The sequence below is a fragment of the Pleurodeles waltl genome, chromosome 4_2 (genome assembly GCF_031143425.1).
Source record: "Pleurodeles waltl isolate 20211129_DDA chromosome 4_2, aPleWal1.hap1.20221129, whole genome shotgun sequence".
NCBI classification, from domain to species: Eukaryota; Metazoa; Chordata; class Amphibia; order Caudata; family Salamandridae; genus Pleurodeles; species Pleurodeles waltl.
In genome coordinates, this window is record NC_090443.1 from 774,772,600 (window position 1) to 774,796,050 (window position 23,451).

Here is a 23,451-nt window from a genome sequence, read left to right on the forward strand (position 1 = left end):
CTGCTATATGTAAATAGAAAATGATGTCACTCAGAACTTTTCGCGTGTTGGAGAGCTAGCTTAGTAGTAGCAGGCCAACCAATCAGGGTCTCCATCGTGATTAAAAGAAGCTGAGATTGTATGGCACAACTGTTACCCGAGGGACATCCTGGCGATGACAGACTCAATAACATCCTGGAGAAATAGGCAAGCGATAGAGTTTGGCCCCTGGAAAATCCAGAGCTTACGTTTTGTCATGAAAATATTATTGCTGGCAATTTCTCCAGTATATAGTGAATGGAAATTAGAAAGTTTGGATGATGAGAAGGACAAGGCTCTCTCCATGCCTCCATAGCTTGATCTTAGAGCCCACCACTTCATGCAGGGAGGCAGAGCGATGGAGTTGGAAGGGCCCAAAGAAAGCTCATTTTTTAAAATATATGGTTGGCCTGTGTTGTGCAGTGCTCTGAGCGTGAAACTGATGCACATATTTGTACTTTTTTAGCGCCACATTGGCGTAATTTTTTTTATGCAAAAGCGGCGCAAGCTTACAAAATACAATTATGGCCCATATTTATACTTTTTGACGCTAAACTGCGCTAACGCAGTTTAGCGTCAAAAAATTTTGCGCCGTCTAACGCCATTCTGAAGCGCCATGCGGGCGCCGTATTTATGGAATGGCGTTAGCCGGCGCAAGCAGACCGGCGCTGCCTGGTGTGCGTGGAAAAAAACCACGTAGACCAGGCAGCGCCGGCGTTGGGCAAAAATGACGTTAGGGCGTCTTAAAATGGGGCAAGTCAGGTTGAGGCAAAAAAATCGTCTTAACCCGACTTGCGCCATTTTTTAACGACGCCCATCCCCCATCAACATGACTCCTATCATTGTAAAGATAGGAGTCATGCCCCCTTGCCCAATGGCCATGCCCAGGGGACTTCTGTCCCCTGGGCATGGTCATTGGGCATAGTGGCATGTAGGGGGGCACAAATCAGGCCCCCTATGCCAAAAAAAATTATTAAAAAAAAAAAAAAAATACTTACCTGAACTTACCTGAATGTCCCTGGGGTGGGTCCCTCCAGCCTTGGGTGTCCTCCTGGGGTGGGCAAGGGTGGCAGGGGGGGTCCCTGGGGGCAGGGGAGGGCACTCTGGGCTCATTTTGAGCCCACTTGTCCCTTAACGCCATGCCTGACCCAGGCGTTAAAAAGCGGCGCAAATGCGCCGTTTTTAGCCACGCCCACTCCCGGGCGTCTCTTTTGCCCGGGAGTATAAATACCACGTAAAGGCCTGGGAGTCATTTTTTAGACGGGAACGCCTCCCTTGCATATCATTAACGCAAGGAAGGGGTTCACGCTAAAAAATGACGCACATTCCGGGAACTTTGGCGCTATACGCCTCTAACGCCATAGTATAAATATGGCGTTAGTTGGCGTTAGTTTAGCGTCGAATTTGCGTCGAAAAAAACGACGCAAATTCGGCGCAAACGGAGTATAAATACGGCCCTATATTTGTAAGTTTGCGCCACTTTTGCGTCAAAATATGACGCCAATGCGGAGCTAAAAAAGTATAAATATAGGCCTGAGTCTATAAACATGGTGCGTTTATGCACAGGCAGCAAATGGAAGTCCTTCAGATGGGCTCTATAGAAACCTGCAAAGGGATAGGTAAATAATGCAGGTTGCTGCATTATGGACTACTTGCAGACGCTGAACAAGATATTGGGGAGCACTGAGGTTTAAAAAAATACTGTTGTCAATCCTGAAAAGATAAGAACGTGTACAACTGTTTGACACGAAGAGATACGAAGTAGTGGATATTTTTTGCATTGCCATCACAGAAATATACTATTGGAATTTTAATTTGCTGCTGGTATGGACACTATGAGCTGCGTGTCATCGGCACAGGAGACAATATTGAACACAAAAGATCTACGTTTAAAGGCTAATGGTAAAATTGATATATTAAAAAATGTAATAATGTGGTATAAACCTTTGGGTACTCACCAGCAAGTAGAAGACTGAAAAAAAGGGTAATAAAAATTGTATCCTGTTCATGTGTATCAATAAAATCAAAAATCTATGTTTTGGTCTTAAGCAATGACTGTGCTTTGATAGAATACCCTGATATCAACTTGAATGCCAAGAAGGTTATGTGGCATTTGAGATGTAAGGTGATAGAGTCAGTTTTCAGTGTACCACCTGGAGGACTGGACATAGGTTGCAATTAAATTTAGAGAATATGCTTAGATCTATGGGCATACGATACATTTGTGACCTACTTGTAGGCTGTATCAAACACGTGTGGTCTCCTGCAAAGACTATGCATTTGAATGAACTGGTATCTGACGGGCCAGGGTTCCTGGCACAGGCACAGAGCGGGCATTGATGGGCATAGCAGGCTTGCTAATGGAGGGCCTTTGATGTGTCAGCAGCGCGCCCACTGTGGCGATGGGCTAGCATTGACAAGGTATAGTACACCATATCTGTGGGACATAGCTTCAGATATTGTATTTTCACTTCCAGCTCAAACATGGGAGGGACAAATCAAAAAAGTGGAACTGGAGTCCAGATGCTTTAACGTAACTGAGGAAGATGCCTTTCTAGTTGTGTTTATTTTAACCAAAGCCATAATTAAAATAACAGTGATAAAGTAAAAACATGAAAAGAATAACACCTAAACGGCACCTTTCTAGAATGACGATGTTGCACTAAAGTGGAGCTAAGCACCTCCGTGTGGTGAGTAAAGGACAATTCTACAAGGAAAAGAAAGGCTGCTTGTTGTAGTAAAAGAACTTGCAAGTCAAAAACGATTATCTGAGTCGGAGAACCTATCTGTTTGTATAGCAGGGTCTAGTGTCGAAGTGTTGTCAATTCATAGCCCAGCATATCCAAGGGGCAGGACATCAGAAATAACACGTTTATGTCCAGTTCAAACACATTGTGTGTGTGGTGGTGGTGGTGGTCGGGGTGGAGGTGGGGTGGGATGATGGCAGCATAAAATAGACAAACTAAAGTCCAGCTGCTCCAACATCATTCAGAAGGCTCACATTCTAGTGGGATGTACTGGTCCCAAAGGTATACATAAAATATCAGTCAGCTTCTGTGAAAAGACTGTAGTGTCTAACTCAGATTTCTGTTGCATCCTCTTTTCTGTGCTTTATATTCCTAATCATTAACTGACAGTACTGAGTTGTGATACTACAGTTGCACAAATCACATTGTACACCAGAACCCGACTATAATATATTGCTCTTTTTATCACATTTTAAAAACGTGATCAAAAAGAGTAAGATAAATATGTTTACCATATTCTCAGTAGGAACAACTTTTATCAAATGCACACTAGCTTATTAACAGAACCGTGTTTTGTCTTGATGTCACGGATAATCATGCTGTGCCCCAAACACTGGTGTAAAAACCATAATAAAATGAATGAATGGACGGAGAAACAAGTGAATGATCCAGTCTCTACTTCGTTCATTCACCCATGAATGTCATGCTGTGCCCCTGATTGTGCAAAACTCATCAACAGACAAAAAAAGACACACATACCGGTACAAGTGACATAGGGGGTCATTCTGACCGCCGGGGCCAGGGTTGGCGGGAGCACCGCCAACAGGCTGGCGGTGCCCCGCAGGGCATTCTGACCGCAGCAGGGCATTCTGACTGGCCAAATGAATCCTCGAGCTGCGCCGCCATGGGGATTCTGACACCCCATACCGCCATCCTGTTCCTGGCAGTTCTCCCACCAGGAACAGGATGGCGGTATGGGGTGTCGTGGGGCCCCTGGGGGCCCCTGCAGTGCCCATGCCAATGGCATGGGCACTGCAGGGGCCCCCGTAAGAGGGCCCCACAAAGAATTTCAGTGTCTGCTCAGCAGACACTGAAATTCGCGACGGGTGCAACTGCACCCGTCGCACCTTCCCACTCCGCTGGCTCCATTCGGAGCCGGCGTCCTCGTGGGAAGGGTGTTTTCCACTGGGCTGGCGGGCGGCCTTTTGGCGGTCGCCCGCCATCCCAGTGGAAAACCCAGAATCACCGCAGCGGTCTTATGACCGCGGAGCGGTGTTCTGGAGGGGGGAATTCTGGCGGGCGGCCTCCGCCGCCCGTCAGGGTTAGAATCACCCCCATAGTGCATAATTGTGTCCAGCCCATACTGTGAGGCAGGCATCATCAATAGGCTGCAATATAACTCTGGAGTCATTGAGCTTATAAGGCCTCCTGTGCAACATTTCCAGCTTCTGATGTTGTTTCTAGTACCTCAAATAAACAGATATCTGCTCAAAATTGAATTACCAAAGAAGACGTCCTGATTGCGTAAGATATTGTTTGGGGATTTTGTTGAATGATGGAAATCGAACACAGACTCGTAAAATTTGCTCAAAAGTACATAAACAGGATAGTGCGAGTTTTGATATTATCAGAGATGCAACATTGTCTGCATGGAACTCAAGGCCACTAACAAAAGTCCTTTATTCCACGCTCTCAAACTGACGTGGCTGCACTTCATTCTGAGGAAAGCTACTCCCGAATGCATATTCATGCAGCACTAGAAATAGCCCCCATTAGGATGATCCCCTGAGTACTTAAGAATAATGACTTTTTGATAGTGATTGTTTGAGACATGACTAGGCTAGGTTTTTGTAATTGAGCCGCTCAGCTGAAGATGACAAGGTTTCAGATAACTGCAGCCTTTTGAAAAAAATATCCAACAGTGCCTAGCATTCGGGTTATTTCTCATTCCAAAAATGTTAAGAAGGTGGTAGCACTAAGATTAGATTGTTATAAACTATGCTCAGTTTAGGTTACCTCTATATTTCTGTTTTCACGTAACATAGATACCTTTGCAGTGGATTCAACTTAAGATCTTCTCCAAAAAATCCTTTAAATATTTGTCACTGAAAAGCCTAAAATTTGTGTGCATCAAGCCTGAAGTACTGTTACAAAATAAATCAAATGTTGATATGTAAACTCTTTTGATAATGCAGCATAATTTGGTACGCCTTTCAAATTACTACATTCACTAAAACATTAAATTCACTACAACATAATGAATTCTCTGAAATCTCTAAGAATTTAAACAATAGGTTACACAGTCCAGAGCAGTTTCTGAAACCTCTGATCTGATAATGCAGCTAAATCAGCCTTAGCAAGGGTCTCGACAGTGAATCTTGAAGTAGAGGAGAATTCGCCCTTCATTAATCCAAGTTCCTACACATCCACAAATGTGAGTCTTGATTGATAAGGCTAGACATATTCCACCACAAAAGGCTTTAGAACAGTGTTTCACCACCACCTTCTATGACTTTTTCAAACTGCTCTTGTCTGCAGCAGCAACCAAAGCAGGACTACAAACATTAGCACATTACGTTTCTTTTATGCCCTAAAACTGGCATTTTTGCAGCTATTGGCCCATTTGTGACAATCATTCAAACATCACAATTGACTTATGTCCATATCTTCAAAACATGTGAGAGCATTACAAGTCAGCAATCCAAAACTGTTATTTATTTTTATATTTAATACACCATGAGTCTAAATTATCCTTTTGCTTTTCATTGTAATACACCATCATAAATACCTAATATTATTTTGTGAAATGTAGTCCTTTAGCATATGTCCATTCTGGAGTTATAATTCTTGCAATCTGTAAACCATTTTCTCAAAAACAATATTACCTCGATTTACACCTAATTGGAGCTTGAAGAAAGTGTTATGTTGAATGAGTTTAGATTTTATTACTCTTATAAAGATGGGTTTAGATAGAATGACCACATCCAAAGGTATAGATGAGTGTCCCCTTGAAAGAGAAAATAGGCAAAGTAAGCTTTCATCATATATATTACCTTTCAATTTCAAGTCATTTGTGAGTTTCATTGTTCGGGATGAGGGATGTAACGTTTAACTTCTAAGAGCCAAAAAGTATTTTAAGAGTCTCTAAGATTTGGAAACCCAAATCAACTTTGTGAAAGTTATTTCCATTTTGGTACTACCAAAATGTGCTTTTTAAAGTAGTGAGAACTGATCAAATTTACAAGACTTTTATATAAAAAGTAAACATACATGTGTACTATTATTATTGATTAATAAATAAAGATTTTTATGAAGAACAGTTACTTTTAGGCATTTATTTCTGCCCATAAGTTGGGATTACTTTTCATACATTACTGTCACAATAAATGTTTGTTTGCTTTGACGTTTACATGGTTATTAGTAGATAGATTATCTTTGTGGAAATGAATATACATAATCACTTTACCAATTAAAAAGTCCACATTTCATAAGCTTGTTATCTAACATTTAAGGGTAATGGCATCAGTGCTGATTTCACTACTATATGCAATATCTGCAAATGGCACCAATTCTTGTTACAAGATCATAAAGTCCTTGAATGATGTGCTGGTAGAAAAAAGCAATACTTAAGCTTAAGAGCTGTTGGTCACCTATAAAGATTTTGATACATTCCCTTTTACTACTACTCGATGATCCAGAGTGGTGAATGACTGAAGTATCTAAAATATTGTGTGACCAAAATATTGTGGTAAGAATTTCAAGGATAAGAATATCGCGAAGGTATGTCTCAATGGGCAAGCAAAGTTTAACTATGCTTAACTTCACATATATGTAATTTAATATTTTATATACATATATATATATATATATGTATATATACATACATATATATATATATATATATGTGCATTGATGTGGAGTTAACAATATTACAAAAAATTAAATCTACACTTATTTATTTTCACTTACCCTCTCAATATTTGTGTCTCAAAAGTTTAGCCACACAATATTTAAGTTCTTAATATTCTGCATTCTTTCAGGCAACGTCCAGAGCAATGTTAATTTATAATAGAGATAAGGGAGAGCTTTGTGTAATACCTTTCCAAAGTTCAAAATCCTTTTACAACAATCCATTGGTGTTTACCTTGCTACAAGGACCACTGTACAGAGTTTTAAATCTGAGTTGAAACTCTCACCAACTACTACCTCATCACTGCTCGGCAGTCAAAGTTTTCACAGTCACTCACTGCCAAAAAACGAACAATGCTGGTTCATATTCTTTGCCATTGTATCAAATGTCAGTGCTTATCTGCAAAAAAACCATCATCAAGTGATAGCTAATTTATTATTCATGCTGTCGTACAAGATGAAGAAACTAGGTCTGGCAGAGAATGTTGTTTGTTGGGTTTGTCAAGCCCCCTTGTCTGACATCTAGCATGTGGTTGCAGAGTAAATACAAGTTAAAACTTGGTGGCTTGAAATTTTCAAAAGGATTTGCTTAGCAACATATCAGATATGTTGATACTTACTGTTGGTTATTATCTTTAATAACTTGTCTGGTAGGCCAGTTGTTGACCCACCGAAAAAGCTGCAGAAGGAAACAAGTCTCATGATTTCATCAAACCTACTACTTAGGAAATGGAAATCTGGATTTACACCGCCTACTACCACTGGAATTATGGAAATGCTGAATCTCAGAGAATGATAACTCAAACTTTGTATTAAGAGAAAAAGTTTCATTTGGTTTGGTTGCAAAACTCAAGGAAATATAGAATGATTTCCTAGAGTTTTACAACCAATTTTGCTATCTCACTGTCATCAGACTGTGACTTGACTGATAATTCACTTCATGCATTATGTTTAGAACATGTTATCTGCATTTGTTTCCCAAATGTTTTGCATGTTGTAACTAGAAATAGTTAGATTTATGGGTATGAACAGATGTTAGACTATCTCTGAGCAAGACTATCACTGAACAAGAATAGTTAGAATAGGGTTGCAAATTAAGGTATTTATCATCTAAATCTAAGCTTCCTCATACATTAAATTTTTAGTATTATATCTATGTTTTCCAGCATTTACATTATTTGACTTGTTATATAATTCTAGAGGTCTCCAATATTGTAATGTAGTTATGCCCTTTTTATTTACTATTATATTCATAAAATGTCTCATATGAGTATGCTATACTTCAATAAAGTTTTACTTGGTAAAACATATTTCATGTTTTCATCATCATTACACGCAAAGCACACAAACATAATTCCTTAACAGATTCTTCCTTCTACAGTCACTGTGCTCTGCATTTATATAGCACTATTACTTCCCTATTTAAAAAAATGAAAACACCTTCAAAGCAGAGTATTATAATGAGTAAACTACTTAGAATCAATTCATTTGTCAATTACCTGATTACATTGCACAGGTCCAATGAATAATCAAATTAAAGGTAATTACATCTCACAAGACAAATACAGGATGTCTCATTATTCAGGTGGCCATTTATTCTTCAACCATTGTTTTCTACACTGATATGGCTACTTCAGGTGACAAATCTCAGCAAAGAGGCAACATGATCAAATATTAAACTTCCCTTCACGAATATCTCAAAGGCCTCAGAATCTGAATTACAAATGCTTGAATCAAAATAGAAGCATTGAAAATGCCTTTAAAGGGCGAAACCTCATATTCAAGATGGGTAGTTTATCCAGAAAGTGGTGAAAAAAATAAAGATTTGCAGTAGCAGAAATAATCTGAAAATCACTGGCCTTCCTAAAAAATCTGAGAGGAATACAAACCTTTACTCCTAACATTGCTACATGGATATAGCCTCTTGTGTGCAGCCACAAAATATTTTTCTTATAACATCTTAACTTAACTACATATCTAAACAATACATAAAAAATATTTCCTTTAACAACCTAGGTGGCCTTGAAGCCTCCAAAAAAACCACATCCATCCTTCTGCTATGGATTTGCCAGTGGGAACTTAGCTGAGTCTGCCACTGTTCACCATAACACCAATAAATGGCATTACTTCACAGCCCAATCAACATTTTCATAAAGTTTCTTAATTTTATTCTATTGTTCTCAGCTTCATAAGGACCCAACACACTAAGTATAATCACATTAATACCACTTTCTTAGGTACTGTTGACATTCTAAAATGTAACTATGCCACCTTTATTCAATGTCAACTCACTAACATATTTACATTATATACATTATGATGAAATACTTGTTAATAATATGATGAGATTCTCTATTACAGAAACCATATATGTACAAACATCTTTTCAGTGTGCCATAGCATTACCATTTAAGTTTTTTCACATTATGGAAAGCAGTCTTTGTGCTTTTTATTGGTACAATGCCACACAAGAGGTAGCACAAATATATTTTGCTGTGGAGATATTAGACGCTATACACATGAAAAAACATACCTAATACCAAAACAATTTTCAAGCGTATGCATGATGTAAAAAGCATCAATTAGATATGCACTTTACAGAATTAAATGTTAAATGATGCTGTCAAAGACTTCATATTACAATGAGAGCCCATGGAGACTTTGTTAAATTCATATCAATTTGGCGAACCATTAAAAACTATTGGAGGAAGGTTTGTATATGTACATGCTTAAACATGCATATATACATTCAGTGAATTATGTATAAAATTATGAATACATTTAAGATTTCAGATAATTATATCACTGTGTTAATATTTTACTCAAATTGTTGGAAAGTATTTACATCCTATTATTATTATAATTACAGAATCTACTGGCTAATCATTAAGGGCCTTATTATGAGGCTGACAGTCCTAGGACCACCAGCTTTGCAGTGGCGATCAGACCTCTGCAACTCTGAGAGTCTGACTGCCACAATACAACCTTGGCAGGCGGACCTGCCAGGAGACTGCAGTTCCCACCAGGAACATTGTTCCGGATGGGATGACAGTAGTTGGAGTTGTAACCAGCCAGGGAGGCACTGAAATCAGGGCCACCTGGCTGATTACAACCCCACTTTCTGCCAGCCTTTTCATGACATGGGACCCCGCCATGAAAAGGCAGGTGGAAAGTCAGTGGGCCCCCCTGCCAAGCACCGAATGCAGACAGTGCGCATTCTGAGGGTGCTGGTCAGCTCCCTCTGTGCTATGGTATAGGACACGGCTCCACTACGGGAGCCAAGTCCTATGCCATAGCACTGTTCCCACCGGACTGACAAGTGGGAATGCTCTATTACAAAGTTCCTGCCACTCAGCCCGTTGGGAACATTGTAATAGGGTGGGGGGTGCCATCGATATGATGGTGGTGTCATCCCGCGGCATTGGTGGTCAGCTGGTCCAACCGCTAATATCATAATGAGGCTCTAAATCTGTTTCATAAGTGGTCTGTCTACTTAGTTACAACTCATACTTCAAATGAGAAAAACCTTTCTAAAGACACCTTTAAAACCAATATTAATTAATGACATTCAATAAAAGCTGCTGGTACCATGTTTACATTTTTCATTCCTGCTACACAGATAATCCTGTTTAAATTAGGGCTCTGATTTGTTGAAGGACTCCAATTCGTCTGCGTGTGGGGACTAATAATATTTATGTTACCCTCATTAAACAATGTGTTTTAAAGTTGTTTTTGAGAACTTTAATATACATTTATTTACCATCATGCTTAATCTTGTACAATTCTGTTAAAGCTAAAAATAACTGACACTCTACTGTCCTTCACACTGTAACTGTGGCTTTCAGAAATTTCAATATCAGAAACAGAGACAAAGCTTTAGCTTTGCATTGATAAATGTGAATCCCATCCACGATAGAATAAAAATAAAAATAGGAACTGCACTATTTGGAAAAAGAAAATCAAATATAACTTTAATACAATACACTCATAGTACATGTTCAGAAACACCAAAACTTAAATGGATTATGTTGAAGTAATATGTTCAGCATTATATACTGGTTAGAAAAATGCTATGGAAATTCAAGTGAGCTAGATGTCTCACTTCTATGTCGCTCTCCATTGTAGCCTTACCCCATGTTTTGGGACTAAACATCCCGGAATATGGTATAATTGAAGATCAATCAATTTAGGATAGGACTTTAAACTAGTAATTGATCCACTTATAGATTACGTTTCAGCATTGAAATATAACAATCAAAGAGTGTTGGTTATGGCCCTCTCTGCAGGATGACCACCAAATGTTTGGCCTTCACCCTTCCTATTTTTGCTGGAATTCATGTTTGTTGGCTTTAGAACTCTGCAAACCTTACCACTGCTAACCAGTGCTAAAGTGGTTGTGCTCTCCCCCTCAAACATTGTAAAATTGGCTCACACATGATTAGCATATTTAATTTACTTATAAGTCCCTTGTAGCATGGTACACCATATATCCAGAGCCTGTAAATTAAAAGCTACCATTGGGCCTGTAGCACTTATTGTGTCACCCACTTAAGCAGCCCCTTACAACCTGCCCCAGGACTGACATTAGAACCTAAATGAAGTTTAAAACTGCCAATTTGACTTGGCAGTATAACCTCCTTGCAAAGCCTTAAAGACCCTTTTACTGTGGATCTATCTATCTATCTATCTATCTATCTATCTATCTATCTATCTATCTATCTATCTATCTATCTATCTATCTATCTATCTATCTATCTATCTATCTATCTGTATATATATATATATATATATATACATATATATATGTATATGTATATATATATATATATATATATATATATATATATACATTTAGTCATCCCTGAGTAGGACCTAGGTAGTCCATAGGGTTGAGTGGATTGTAATGAAAGATACATTTAAGTTTTACGTGTCCTGGTAGTGAAAAAATCATAAATCCCCTTTTGACTGCTGTGAGGCCAGCTTCTCACAAAGGATAACATTGAGCTGCCTTATTTTATTTAACCTTATTTTATTTAATAAGTGCTAACATTTGTAGGGAATAGGTAAACAATTTGTGTTTGATGTCTAAAAAATTGTAATTACAAATTCTCTTTAATGGTGAAGTTGGATTTTAAGTTACTATGTTGAACATGCCATTTTAGTAAGTTGCCATTTTCCTGCCCTAACCATTTGGTTCCTACAGCCTGTTCCTGGGTCACATGACTGGGTGTAATTGGCAGTTGGACATTTCATTCTCCCAGAGTGCCACACAACAGATTGTGTCTGGATGGATCATCAACTGGCAGGACAGGGGGGCAGATGTGGGCACAGCCCCACTTGCAGCTGAATAAGCTGTAGGCTGCCTTCACACAAAGGACTTGTCACCCCTACATTATTCATGCAGCCAGCTTGGAGCTAGGGCACGAGAGTCAGGAAATGTCAAGTACTTCAAAGGGAATTCTCTAGAAAAATGTCAATCTAAAAAGACAGCACCATGTATAAAAATAGGACCATCAGGCTTACTGTTCGGTACACCTCTCGACTTAGGACTACTCGGCTGCTCTGCAAGACAGACTGCTACTCCGCTACCCTTTTGCCCAGCAGCCCTGCTGGCTGAGTAAGAAGGAATGGATCTGAATCCCAGGACCATCAGAGTGACTCCAAGGACTAGTTAGCTGGCCTCCTGATGGAGTCTCAGGGACAGAAATGGCATGAATCACATTGAATCTAGCACCTGGACCCAGGTGCTGGGGTCGTTTCACCATGCTTTTAGAGTATCATATTATTAGTCTATGTTGCATTAATATAAAACAACATACCCTGATTAAAAAAAAGCTGTCTCATATTGAAAATAAGCCCTCACAAGAGTGTTGCAAAATGGGATGGTATCGACAGTATTAATCAGGACCCTGATGAAGTCCTGGGGCAAAGAACTTGGAGTTATCATAAACAGAAAAGACCATCTGCGAGACGGCTCTGAAAGAGCAAATCTGCCTTTGTGGCAAAGTATGGTTATAATAATATACTTTAAAAATTAATCAATACATAAATAAATATAAAAACATAAACACTTATTTGCAAATAAATCAAACCCTGGTACAGACCCTGGGATTGCCTTAAAATGCTGTGACAATGACTCACATATCAACTAACTTGACATAATTGACTTCCACTATTGGCAAATTGTTACAACTGTTGATCAGTTTTAATGTAGATTTTCCTAGTTTGCCCATGATCATCATTTGTGACAGCTTGGAATTCAATGAAGTATAGGAGAATTCCACTCTTTACACCCATCACTATGGTTTCTGTTTGATCATAGATCCATGCACAATGTAGATCATTCTGCAGTAGTTAAAAACCTTTAAATCTCTTTAAATCTGAAGACCCCATGTAAGAGGCCAGGCGAGAGTAAACCATTTCATGTAGCAAATGCAAAGGGAAGTTATTGCCTTCATGATTTATACAAAAGGCATCAGGAAGAATATCTTTAGTCAGGAGTGATACCAGAATGGGACACATTCTGCCAAATATACTCATCTGAGTAGCTTATTAGATACATAAAAAAAAAAGTGGAATGAAAATGGAAAATCTTATATAAATTATATCTAAAGGGGTTTGTCAGATTGATAAAAATGTTAAAATTGATGGTAACACTAATGAATCAAAGCCTGAAACCAAAGTACATATGTTTGAGCACCAGACATATGTTGTATGCACACCTTTCAATTTACTCCTGCATTTCACTCCTTAAAGCACGTTTTGATCTGAATTCTGCTTCCGGTTTCTAGATACTGTTTAATTCTGTATGGCCCATGCCTTTGAAAGCACTGAATTTCGTGAGTTGAATAATTTCTTAGAGCATGTATATGCTACAGCCCTTTCATTGAAGGGGCGCTTGAAGAAGCCTGCAATATTCCCAGCGAAAGCAATACTGAAGTACTAACACTTGTTCACAAAACCTTTTGCTTACTTTAGGAAGTGAGTTCCTAAATATATAAACCAATAATATTTAGGAATGGGGAGTGATGTTATATTATGATTTTTTTTCTAGCCCCAGTACTTATAACAGATGAACTTAACTTAGTTTAAAAGAACGCTGAACCTTTTATTGTTGCCTTGAGAGATGTACAGTGTTCGGTGATACAAATGATGGAAAACATGCCTATAAGGTAGCAACATTGATTGCTCTCAGCAATGCTATGGTGCTCTTTCATGCACACTGCTTGGGCACATTGTTAGGGCTTGGATGTAGATGGTTTGAACTATCTGTTGGGCAGACCTATTTTTTCCAATATAAAGAGAGGGGTTTGGGTCAGCCTCTTGCTTGTGATTGAAGGGCTCACTTCCTTTCTCTTGATTTAATGGTTTTCCTACCTATTCTTGTACTTATCCTACACAGGAGCTTTGTGGTTGCTCATTGCTCTGACTGATTGACTTGTGTCCTCTCATTGCTGATACTGCTTGCATTCTAGGAACGTGTTTTGATTTTATTATTACAAGTCAGTGGGATTAAATGTGTTTTCTTGCTCTGTTCCCTGTGTGCTGTGTCCTTCCTAACATGCCCCCTGCCTGTCCACAAGCTTGCATGTTGGTTGCTTCCCTTCCCTACCCCCTCCTTTTAATTTGTAATATAATTGTTTTAATACAGCTCCACTATTGTGCCTCCTCTTTGTTCTCACTAGTCCTTGGCACTTACGTCTTCCCTATACCTGCCTACTGTTCCTCCCCTGCCTCTCCCTGCTCATTTTTTTAATTTATAATTTTGTTTAGCGGTCTCAGCAGCTGCAGTTTGTTGCCAAGATGCTCTTATCTCATAATACTCTTTCATGCAAATTTAGTTCCTTTTCTTTAAATACTGATCAAAGGTGGGTGTATGTCATCTTGGAATGGTAAATTAAACAAAAAATAATAATTTGGGAATCTACAAGCAATATGCCTTTTACTGTTCTTCAAGCTCATTCACTGAGATTGCTGTAACTCATCATTGAGTTCATATGTCTTACCTTTGTTGCAGTTGCAAACTAAGGACCATTTGTGAAAAGATAATACAATCTCTTGTATATTTATGAGTAAAATGCAACCTGCCAAAATCCTAAAATTCCTCCTTGGTGTATTTTATTTGACTAACATACAGCGTATATAAGTCTAATACAGTTTACATTATGTTACACTAAATATTAGTGAGACCACCATTTTAAATTAAGTTACTGACCTCTACAATTTTCTGAACTGTAAGTCTTTGAAGTTTTCTAAACCGGAAAGAAGTGTTTTCCAGCCTTAAGAAATTTCTACATGTGTCCTTCCTAAAGTCTCAAATATAAAATCTAGCATTGATACACAGTAGTCATAATCGTAAGTTCTTGTGGCATTTTCTTTGACAAAATGTAGCACTCGCAGACAATTCTTACCAGTAAACATGGGACGGCATTTTGCTTCATAGAGAAAAGATCTAAGTTTAACATATATAAGAAGATTACAACAGCCCCTAAAAGAGGGCTGCACTAGTATCCGGAAAAAACACAAACATCCAAATGAATTGATGTGTAGAGTATACAGTTTAATATAACATCAGCAAAACGAACTAACCTGCTTTCTACTGTGAGATTTTTCAAAAATATTTTGGATTGACACCGGAGAATGTTTTAGTTGTAGCAAGTTGAAGACAAAATATAGTATGAAATCATAGAAAAATAAAAAAGTGAGCCACATAACATACTTAATACAGATCACACAGTGGCTCCAAATTTTGAATATTCACTATCTATTGTACGTTTCATTTATGATTCACTCAAAATACTATAAAAAGAAAGACAAAATCAGACGTTGTGTCTCTTGCAGTGATGGACACAGCCTGATAATGAGCAATTTACTTGGCAATCAAATGAAGAGAGAGTTGGGTTGGGAGGTGATGGCTGACAGACAGCCTCTTGAATTGGACAACACAGAGACCCTTATTACGAGTTTGGCGATCTTATGGCAAGACCGCTGTGGTGGCGGACGCCAAAAGACCACAAGTGATGCAGTACCGTGACTGCCGTATTAGAAGTCAAAGACTGAAGACAGCTGAAATACAGTCACAAATCCCACACCGCCAGGCCGAAAGAGGGAGAGAGAGAGAGACGGTCCCACCACCAGCCACCCCACACCGACAACATCCCGCCCTCCAAATTAGGGGGAAGGTACGTTCCATGGCCTCACGTTGTCAGATTGCCATTAACAAGACTGGTGGTGGGCCACCACCTCCTCCCCGAGTTCACATCGTGGGAGAAGAAGGTCTTGGACATACTGCATCCTGAGGGCCTGACTGGAATCATCGCAGGTCTCGACTCTGGTAAGTCAACAGCATTCCCCAGGCACCAACCACTCCTTGACAGTATGCATCCCCACCACCCTAACAGTCCCCAATCCACCCCATCTCACACTTCTGCACCCCCCAATTACCACATGCCCCTCCCCTGCATGCCACACCACCAGACTCCCACTATCCCCAAATAGTCCCTCTCTAGTGGACAGGTACCAATCACAATGCCAAGCACCACAACTCCCACAATGCTTCACTCCCTACACATCAAAAATTGCTGTCCCACTTCACAGTGGAACACCTGCATGGAAAATCATAGCACATGCTACTCCAACTGGATGCTTTGACTGAATTTGACAGTAATGCAATCCACTATCCTCAACCCTCAATGGAACATGGAAACAATGTCACAATCCGTCACCCGCAAACAATGTCTGCAGTGTTGCATCTATCATTTCTATCATTACCATCACTGAGAAGCAAGTCAAGCAACTCCATGCATCAGACAATGATACAAACAAGTACATCTCCACAATGTAACCCCCTCCCTTTGCATCCACAGGTACCCCTGCCACTGCCACCCTGCAGAGGATGCCAGAGACAGACAGCCCTGCCCAGTATGAAGGCCCCATTGGAAGTCTGGACATTGACGCCTTGCCTGTCCCATTTAGGCCAACTGGTCAGTACACCACCACCAACCCCACCCTGGACACATTGGAGTCCCCCACTGCAGTGGCCAGAACACCACAGCCAACCATCCACCTCCAAACCTGTGTCCCAGGGACTGTTCAATCAGCAGTGTGCCCTACGGTGCAGGTACCAGAGTCAAGCCCACACACCCAACTCGTAGAAGGTCCTGGTGCAACTGGGAGTGTGCACACTGTGCTAGGGGCACAGGCACAGAGGGCAAGGGGCAGTGGGAGGACACCTCTGGCCCAAGGGATGGGGCACCCAAGGCAAAAAACTGGCCAGGAGGCCATCTTCCATGTCCTGGGAGCATACCACTAATCCCAGGAGAAGATGGGCCAGATCCTCACAACCTTGCAGGAGAACCAGATGCTGCAGAGGGAATACCACCAGGAGGCCATGCAGCAGTTGCAGACCCTCAATGCCACTATGGCCTCCATTGCGGGGTGCTCAAGGAACTCACCACCATCCTGCATGCGTCCTCCACCCACCAGCAGACCCCTTCCACTAGCCACATTCTAATTGAGCCCTCTACTTCTGCGGCAGCTAGTGGAATGAAGGCCCTGTCAGAGGACCCGCAGACCACCAGCACTCCTTCCTCTGTAGCTGAGGAACCAACACGCAAGCAAGGTCCACCATCCAGATATCCTGCAAGACCAAATCCACTGCCAGGAAGTGACCCTCTTCTGAACATTCTCCCTTGTGTGCCACTGACACACAGTGTTGACTGTCCACTGTCATCTCTCCATTTTCCCCTGGCCCCTTGGAAACTGAACCTGGACTACCTACAGCTGGGACACCTACTCTGATGATTACACCCACCATGACCCCACTCATCACCTATTGCACTTTCAACTCACATTAAACACCTTTGAGCACAGCTACTGCCTACATGTCTTTATTTTAACTTGTACGATTTCCAGTTGTACAACATGTCATAACCAGTAACCCACTGACCTTCAAAAGTCTGTGAGAATGACAGAAGGGTGAGCAAAAATGCAAGAGGGATGAAAGTAGAGCACACGTCTTCTGGATACATGTGTCACCATGTGAACCGTAGATGCACCACATGAATGGCATGCAAGTAGACCAAGACAGGGACAACTATCATTATAGGAGTCAATGTAAGCCACTCAAAACACATGCAGTATAATGCCATGCTCCCTAGTGTGATTTGGCAAGTGGAATCTCACCCATTTATCCATGGATGTCTTCATAGACATCCATACCCAATGGTCTTTCCCTCACAGCTGACAATACTCAACAAAAGGCATATTCCACAGTCAGTAAAAGTAAAAGTTAGGTTATACATTCTCCCATTGTGGACTGGGAGGACAAGTAGCAATACTGATGACACCACTATGTTTGGCAATTCGATAGCAGTTGACGTAGCAGTACAGGGAACATGCAACATGGCCAATACTTTGCAGGTGTGATGCTGCAGAACAGCAGAGTGAAAATAGCACTGACATTTGAACAGTAGTACCTTCCCTGATGGGCAATATGCCCTCCAAACCCACCCAGAGGGATAGCTGCACTCAAAACCTCCATGGATGACACACACCAGGAGGAGGTATGTCACAAGGCAGACAGGAGTACAGGTCAAATTCAAAACCGTTCACACATACCTGTTTGTCATTGGAAGTATTGGTGAACCAACTATGCTCTAGAGTCAACTGCATCTTCATCATCTGCCTCCTCATCACCTTCTATGTCACCATCTTCAGCCACTGGTCCAGCTGCGTCTCTTCTACATTCAGTAATGGGTTGTGACATCTCAGGGCCAGATTGTGTAGCATGCAGGAGGCAACAACGATCTGGCAGACTTTTAGTGGTCTGTAGAGCATGGCACGTCCAGAGACATGTATAGATCAGAATCTGGCCTTCAGTAGCCCAAACGTTCTCTCGATGACACATCTTGTCCTGCCGTGGGCCTCATTGAAATGGTTTTCACCATCTGTAGTCAAATATCTCACAGGTGTCAGCAACCAGGGAAGGTTAGGATAGCCAGAGTCACCTGTGTGCACAAATGTTTGATCCATCTCAATAACGGTAGTGACACAAGGCAGAATGTGAAGAGAGGTGAGATAACAGGGGAACACATACTATTGGATAAATACCAATGAGGCAGGCCCTATCCCTCTGTAGTTGTGCCATCATGTGTGGAATGTTGCTGTTCCTAAGAATGTAGGAGTCATGAACAGAGAACTTGGCCGTAACTAGGGATATATATTGGTCACGAGACACACCACCTGGACATTAATGGAGTAAAGGTTTTTCCAGTTCCTGTACACTTGTTAATTTCTTCTGGGAGGAACAAAGGCAATGTGGGTGCCATCAATGGCCCAATCACATGACGGATATATTTGTCATATCATAGAAGTTAACTTTAACAGTGGCCAAATCTGCACGTTGAATGAACCTGATGTAGCGGGGCAGGTGTTTGAGTAAACCACATAGTACATCCTTCAAGACTGAACATTGGCTGTGACATCCCTGCTGCCAAGCCCACTGTCATCTGGAACGACCCTGAGGCAAAGAAGTGGAGGACTGACAACACCTGTACTATGGGAGGGATGGCATGGGGATGATGTATGGCAGGCAACAGATCTGGCTCCAACTGGGCACACAGCTCCATGATGGTCTCATGGTTCAGACTGTATGTCTTCATGACGAGTCTCTCTTCCAGGGTAGCAAGGCCGACTAGGGGCCTGTACACAGGGGCATGTCTCATTCTCACCATTGCATGGTATCAGGGAATGGGAGAGAGAATAAGCCAAAAGTTGGTGTGTTCAATGTTTGGACATAGTCATTCTATGCAGTAGTTGCTACATTTCATCCATGACGCACCTAAAATTTACCTGCAATACACTACCTACAAGTAAAATGACAGCTGCCTGTTCTGCATGTACAGGACCAATAGAAGTGAGCTAATTCTGCTGGTGCTAGTCGTCATGGCGGCAGGTGGTCTCACTCGCCTGGCACCTCGTCATTGGCGAACGTTGCCAATAGGAGACTGTGAGACCAGGGGTGACAGTAATGTGCGCAGTGGCCGTGCCATTTTCTGTAGCATAGCTCACTTGATTCCTGACACTCGTGCAAGTAAGACCTCCATTGCGCATGCTGCTGTGTTCTGACTCTGGAAGCCAATATGCCAAGTCATGCAGGATACAGGGCCCCAGCCTTCACCCAGGAGGAGCTGGAGAAGCTTGTGGACGGGGTCCTACCCAGATTCAGTTGTATGGTGCACCAGAGCAGCAGGTGAGGCCACTGTCACTGTCCTGTCTGATACTGATGTGTGTGAGCTTGAAAAGCTTTGGGCTGAGGCAGATGGAGTGGATGCATGGAGATGGGTAAGGAGTCGGAGCGTTAGTCGCGTGAAGACACATTAGTGTGGCCATGTGATGTGTCTGATGTGTGATGTCCACTGCTGTCCCTGTGATTCCATTCTACATGACTTTGGGGGTCATTCTGACTTTGGCGGGCGGCGGAGGCCGCCCACCAAAGTCCTACCGTCAGAATACCGCTGTGCGGTCAAAAGACCGCCGCGGTAATTCTGAGTTTCCCGCTGGGCTGGCGGGCGACCGCCAGAAGGCCGTCCGCCAGCCCAGCGGGAAACCCCCTTCTATGTGGATGCCGGCTCCGAATGGAGCCGGTGGAGTGGAAGGGGTGCGACGGGTGCAGTTGCACCCGTCGCGATTTTCAGTGTCTGCTTGGCAGACACTGAAAATCTTGGTGGGGCCCTGTTAGGGGGCCCCTGCAGTGCCCATGCCATTGGCATGGGCACTGCAGGGGCCCCCAGGGGCCCCATGACACCCGTTACCGCCAGCCAGGTTCTGGCGGTCAAAACCGCCAGAACCAGGCTGGCGGTAAGGGGGTCGGAATCCCCATGCGGCGCTGCCTGCAGCGCCGCCATGGAGGATTCCCTAGGGCAGCGGGAAACCGGCGGGACACCGCCGGTTTCCCGTTTCTGACCGCGGCTGTACCGCCGCGGTCAGAATGCCCATGGATGCACCGCCAGCCTGTTGGCGGTGCATCCGCGGTCCCCGGCCCTGGCGGTAGTCAACCGCCAGGGTCGGAATGACCCCCATTGCCCTTTTGTCTGTGTCACCCATGCAGGTCAGCGCCCATCAGAAGAAGGGGATTTGGCATGCCATCGCCAAGCAAGTGCAGAACCTGGGGTTCTATAGCTGGCGGAGCACCCACTGCAGAAAGCGGTGGGAGGACCTGAGACGCTCGGCCTGGAAGACCGCAGAGGCCGAGCTGGGGATGCCCTCCCAAAAAGAGAGGGGTGCCCGTCGGACCGTGATCCCCCTAATAGTTGGATGGAAGCTTGAGGGCAGCATAGCAGCCACAAGGGGGTAAGTACACACTTACACCTCGATAATGTACTGTTTGTATGGCTTTGGGTTGCATACTAGTGTGAAGATGTAGCATGGATCACTGTTGATACACGTCGACCATGGGTATCAGCCACCCTGGCAGGATTGGTATCAAAGATGTGTGCCTATACCATGCAGACAGTGACTTATGAGGGCATTTACTTCCAAAGTGGGATTTGTGTGGTAAACCTTGACAAAGTTTAAGAGCCCAACTCCTACCATCAGCATCAGCATACCTGAGGTGCCAGGGCATTGCCATCACTATCAGTCTACCACTGTGACAGAGATAATTAGTGAGTCCTTATTCAGCTGCCTTGCACTGCATGTGTAGATAGGCGCAGTGGGCCAAGATTTTACCGTGCATATTGTTGATGGTTTAGTGGGCATGCTACCTACCCATGCAGGATACTGTTGAGTAAAGAGTACAGGATATGTCAATAGGAACAACCATTTGTCAAGTATGTGTCAAGTACTGGGAAAGTATGACTAGCATGACCCTCATCAAGTCCATTGGTGCAAATGTTCCCACATCAGCAGTTTACATCAGCATTACTGTAGTTGACCCCATGATTTCCTACTGTCGTTGCATGTATATGTGAAGATATGGTCTGCCATGGCATAGCGGCAGATAATGATGTTACTCTGTGTGAATATTTGGTTAGCATTGACCCATTGCACCCTATCTTTTTCTGCCACCCTCCCTCCTTCTCCTCCTCTATCTTTATGTGCATCAGCATCATTAGGTGAAGGAGAAGTGGCACAGGCAAGTGGGGAAGCTGCAGCCCCCTGGACCTAGAAGGCTGATACCAGCGGAGCCGAGGGGACCAGTGGGGCAGGAGGGCGAGGGGAGTGCCACGGGGGAGACAGGATCGATGACAACATCTTTAGATTCCTCCTCCAATGGATGCTCCCTTGCGGTGGCAGACCCATCTGGGACCATCCCAGCACCATCCTTGTCCACCAACCCCCCTTACCAGCACCACCCTCCCTGTAGCTCCCCACCAAGTTGCCCGTGCCTGCTCACCCAGGAGGGTGGGCATCTCCTTTGCCGCTGGTACCTCTTCCCCTTCCCTCAGTCAGCCCTGCTGCCATCAATGAGGTAGCTATTGACCGCTGGAGGTCTCTCTCTGTGGGGCAGTCAACCATCGTGAATGCAATCCAGGGACTGGCATCACAGATGCAGCAGTCCCTAGCCTACCTGGAAGGCATTCAAGGTGCCCTGGACACCCTGCAGAGATCCTTGCAGGCTCTGGCCTCATCATTGATGGCAACCAGTGTCCCTTATTATTCCATCCTCCCTCCAGCTACCTGTTCCCAAACCCACACCTCTCTCCCCACACCCATCCAAGGCACACTTTCATACCAACATGCATCTACATCAGCAGACACGGTTCGCAAGGACAAACGCAAGCATCACAAAAGCCACCACCGCCATGCACACACACAACAGATATATGCAGACACAACATCCACTCCCTACATGGACTACCCCAGCACTCCCCCAGCACCTCCCCCTCACAGCCAATACACCACTCAAACCTGCAGTTACCTCATCATCATTCCCAGATTCTACCACAAGTGCCCTCATTCCCAACGTCACCACAATAGCAGACCCTCATTCATGCACCTCATATACCACAAGCACAACTATCAACACCCCCACATGCAGCACATCTACCCTACCTGCAGACACCACCACATCATACACTCACAAATCCTCCCTCTCATCTCCCTGCGCCTCCTCTCCCCTCCTCCCAAGACACCTAAACGTTCACCATCACCTACTCAACAGACACACACATGGATTCCACCCATGCACCTACACCAAGGCACCTGTCAAAACACACCTCACAACCACTCCCTCTCCTTCCCCTCCCACCTGTTTTTTTCATGATCGCCCTAGTGTTCCTAAAAAAACGTTTCCTGTACAAGTTTGACCCTATTGCTATTTCCCCCAAGCGCCATCATTCCATCCGAATTCCCAATCCTTCCACCTCCCACTCCTCCCATGGCCCCCCCATTGTAGTGCCACCATACCAAAGGGTAAGGGCCCTCCTCTTAAGGGTCATACGAAGGGGAAAGCCCCACCCTCAAAATCAACATCCAAAGCCCCCCTCCCAAACCTAAGGACCCCCTACCCAAACCCAAACCTAAGGACTGCCCTCCCAAACCCAAACCCCCACCTTAGCCCCCCCTTGCCCCTGAGGTGCCTGCATGCCCCATTGATTCCCCTGCCATGTGGAGGCCACTTTGCATTCAGGAGGCAAGTTGGAGACAGGAACTCAGCCCAGTGTGTCTGGGGCAATAGAGACTTGTGGACTGGCCATTTGTCCTCTTGTGTACAAATAGTTATTTTTTTACTGACCACAATAATTTAATATATATGCACCAGTCACCTGTTGGT

General features: G+C 43.1%; 2 protein-coding genes across 2 annotated transcripts in view; one reads left to right on the forward strand and one right to left on the reverse strand.

Annotated features, from left to right (window-relative positions):
* Positions 1–23,451, reverse strand: part of TNNI3K (TNNI3 interacting kinase) — a 2,589,932-nt gene that overhangs the window by 371,978 nt on the left and 2,194,503 nt on the right. The window lies entirely within an intron of this gene.
* The window catches only part of LRRC53 (leucine rich repeat containing 53), a 179,678-nt gene that overhangs the window by 144,089 nt on the left and 12,138 nt on the right, over positions 1–23,451 (forward strand). Inside the window, exon 7 of the mRNA XM_069233133.1 lies at positions 20,785–21,026. Within this exon, the coding sequence (XP_069089234.1) occupies positions 20,785–21,026 (242 nt within the window). The remainder of the gene's footprint in view (positions 1–20,784; positions 21,027–23,451) is intronic.